The following is a 3,361-nucleotide window of genomic DNA, read 5'->3' as shown; positions in this document are numbered from 1 at the left end:
TTTTAGATTTTTAATAGTTTTAATTTGTTTTTATATATGCAGAGTTGGCTTATACCATGAAAGTTACTGAAAAATGCGATGTTTATAGCTTTGGAGTTGTGGCATTGGAAATATTAATGGGAAGACATCCAACAGAACTCCTGACTTCATTATCATCATCATCTTTTCAAAATTTGATGTTACATGAAATATTAGACCGGCGCTTACCACCTCCAAATCTTTTGGTTGCACATGATATTTTCCTTGTCGCTACAATAGCATTTGCATGCTTACACACCAAGCCAAAGTCTCGACCTACAATGAAATGTGTATCTCAAGAATTTCTTTCTCAGAAGAAGCCAATGCCCAAGCCTTTACATGAACTTTCATTATGGCAGCTAAAGAACCAAGAAATATATCTGGTTGGATCCAAGGATGACAGTCAATTATGAAGTGCTTGTTCTTGAGTATTGTCACGAGCATAAAGGAGGATTTCATATCAAGACTCTTATTGTTGTCTCACAGTTAATAAGGACTTATGGTTTTGGGATTAGTAATATGTATTTTAATTAAGTCTATTTCTTCTATGTAATCTCTCATATAAAGTCATTGAGCTTATTAATAAAATATATATGAGAAATCTTAAATAGATAATAATTTCTATAAGGATGTGGGACAAATTAGGTCTTTTGAGTCCTCCAATAAGAGATAAACACATCAGTATGGAGCACCAAAAGAGATAAACACATATAAGATGAAAACATCCGATCTTACCCTATTCATTACATATATTAATTATTCTTAAGAATTAATTATTACATGGTCAAATACCACAAACATACGAAATTAATGATGCGATCCAAATCCCACAAAATTCGTGGACATGTTATACTATAATAAAGGTCAGTTCAATTGGTGAAGAAATTGTACGTCAAATAAAGCAGCAATCTCTTCCAGCTGAGAATATAAACTTTGTTATTGAATTTCCTAAGAAAGTCTAATTATACATAGTTCATCTTTGCCCGCTATCAGTATCGTCTGAAGTTTGAATCAGGCTGACAAATTAAAGAAAAATAGTGAAGGACATAACAACTTTTCAAAGAAAAGGCCGGATAACAAAGTGCATCCATTAGCTCATTATTTAATTATAGTCTACATTTTCTTATTGAGCCCGGACCGGATGGAAGATATAGAATGGTTTTATGCCTCAGCTTATTATAGTATATATCTTAATATATTCATGAGAGGCAAAAGGCAAAGAGTGACGTTCCAGCTGTGAAGGATGGATTAAAAGAACCAATATTGAACACGTATCCGTTGCCAACATATACACATCCATCGCTCACCGACATGCCGCCAAACACGGTGGCTCCTGTTACATAAGACCACAGAATTTCTCCAGTTTTGGTGTCCATTGCATATATGGATCCTTTCGGGTTTGTGGATCCTGCGAAGAGCATCCCATTAGCCACAGTAACAGGACCCGCCGAGGTGGCATTGCTAGGATTGGCTGTGGACCATTGGATTTGGCCATTGTCCGCATCCATTGCCACCCATCCGCCAGCGGTGGTGGTATTCTCAGACGGTTTGAGAGTGAAGTTCTTGCTGTCAGAGTTTGCAATGTTTGTGTATAACCTTTTATTATCAGTGGCTGCTCCCCAGGTTCCCCCTCCCATAAGCCCACCTGGTCCAGCTTCCTACATTGATCAAAATCCTAGTTAGCAAATATGGTGGCAATGATATTCTAAGATAGATGTCAAGATTTAATCCATCACAAGATGAGTCCATATATATCTTAATCATTATTCTGACAAAAAATAAAATAAAAAGTAGTTAAAAAAAAAAGAAGAAGTGATGATTCCACTAGAGTATTATCTTCTTAACTTACTGTTGTCCAGATGAGGTTGCCATTATTTCGATCCAAAGCCCATGCAAATCCACTTTTTTGAACAGCAGCAACAATATCTAATTTAGTTTTATTATTGCTATTTATTGTCAGCATCAATGGTGCCTCCCCGAAATCGGCATCTGGGTTTGGACCAGGCGGACAATTAGGAGTCGAAAGATTGTTACATGCAAGAAACCATACATCATAGCCTCCTAGTTGGTGAAACCATTTGATCTTGCCAGAGTGTAGATCAAGCGCCAGGATTGACTCTGAGTGGTTATCGGGCTCCACACACTCGTCTGGGTGGGTTGGTACCGTTTGATTGTTCTCCCTTTCTTGACATTGGCTTACATTTAAGGGAACTGAGTACAAGTTCCCAGTGGCGATGTAGACATGGTTTCTTGAGACATCAATGGATGGGCTGCTTCCCCAAATAGCAGCCCCAGCATATTCTCCAGTCTTGTTGTGGTTATCTGGTAACATAAATGTCTGCCACAAGATTTTGCCTGAACGGACATCTAACTTGGAAAAGCTGCCACGGAAAGTGCAACATTGTTCAATGCTGAGACCTTCTTCTAATGAAGATGTTCCAACATAGAAACCCCTACAAAAATCAAATGCAGCAAATATCACATGGGATGACTTAAATTTGGTGCCAATGAAATAGATAAATCCCACTTAACAATTATCATAACAAGTAGAAACAGAGTTTTACTGGTCAACCACAGAGAGTTTGGTAGAGTCTCACCAATAAAAAGAGGAGTTATATACCTTAAAACAAAATTTGCAATCATTTAAATAGACTAATGATCGACCAAACCATAATCCTAATTTGACTAATTTTGGACCAAGCCCATGTATTGAGTTACAAAATTCATAGTCTTGACTCTTGAATTATTAAAGAAAACATAAAGTTAAATATTACTAATTCAAACCCAATCCATAATTTAAATATTACTAACTCAAACCCAATCCATTAATTCTTGTCTCGTCCCAAATCATTACTGCTTCTGTTCAATGCATCGATTGAACGCTACTTAAATGCGAACGTGGGTTTTGGCTTTCTGCATACTTTTGCTTATTACGTCTTCTGTTTGCTTTACACCATAAATAAGAAGATAAATACTACATATCCTAAATTTGTTTTTTAAAAGTTAATTCTTAAATATATGATGTGTCACCATCTCATGAATTGGTGACACTTCTCAAAATAATAAATCTCATGAGATAGTGAGACCTCATTTAAAAACCAATTTTTGGGAAACAAATTTAGGATGTGTATAGGGTACTGGTGAGTGGTACGTAGCACTCCTCAAATAAGAAATGTAACTCCCAAACATAAACTAAGATACTGGTGAGTGGTTTTTTTTTTTTTTTTTTTTTTTGGTCAAAAGAATTTGGGGAAACTTCACTGAAAACCCTTGAACTTCCACCCGATTTGATAAACCCCCCTAAATTTCAAAATCTCTCAATTTAGTCCCATGAACTTTCAAT

At 36.2% G+C, this 3,361-nt stretch overlaps 2 protein-coding genes across 2 annotated transcripts in view; one reads left to right on the top strand and one right to left on the bottom strand.

The window, feature by feature from the left end:
- The window catches only part of LOC132182189 (probable leucine-rich repeat receptor-like protein kinase At1g35710), a 3,083-nt gene extending 2,623 nt beyond the window's left edge, over positions 1-460 (top strand). The window contains exon 3 of the mRNA XM_059595375.1: positions 43-460. Coding sequence (XP_059451358.1) covers positions 43-431 — 389 coding nt within the window. The 3' untranslated portion in view covers positions 432-460. The remainder of the gene's footprint in view (positions 1-42) is intronic.
- Positions 461-1,217: 757 nt separating this feature from the next.
- Positions 1,218-3,361, bottom strand: part of LOC132180354 (uncharacterized) — a 3,969-nt gene continuing 1,825 nt past the window's right edge. Inside the window, exons 3-4 of the mRNA XM_059593146.1 lie at positions 1,868-2,471; positions 1,218-1,676 (exon numbers count right to left, since the gene is read on the bottom strand). Of these exons, the coding sequence (XP_059449129.1) occupies positions 1,218-1,676; positions 1,868-2,471 (1,063 nt within the window). The remainder of the gene's footprint in view (positions 1,677-1,867; positions 2,472-3,361) is intronic.

The sequence above is a fragment of the Corylus avellana genome, chromosome ca5 (assembly GCF_901000735.1).
Source record: "Corylus avellana chromosome ca5, CavTom2PMs-1.0".
NCBI lineage: Eukaryota > Viridiplantae > Streptophyta > Magnoliopsida > Fagales > Betulaceae > Corylus > Corylus avellana.
Note: the sequence above shows the minus strand (reverse complement) of the source record. Positions and strands in the feature narration are given on the sequence as shown.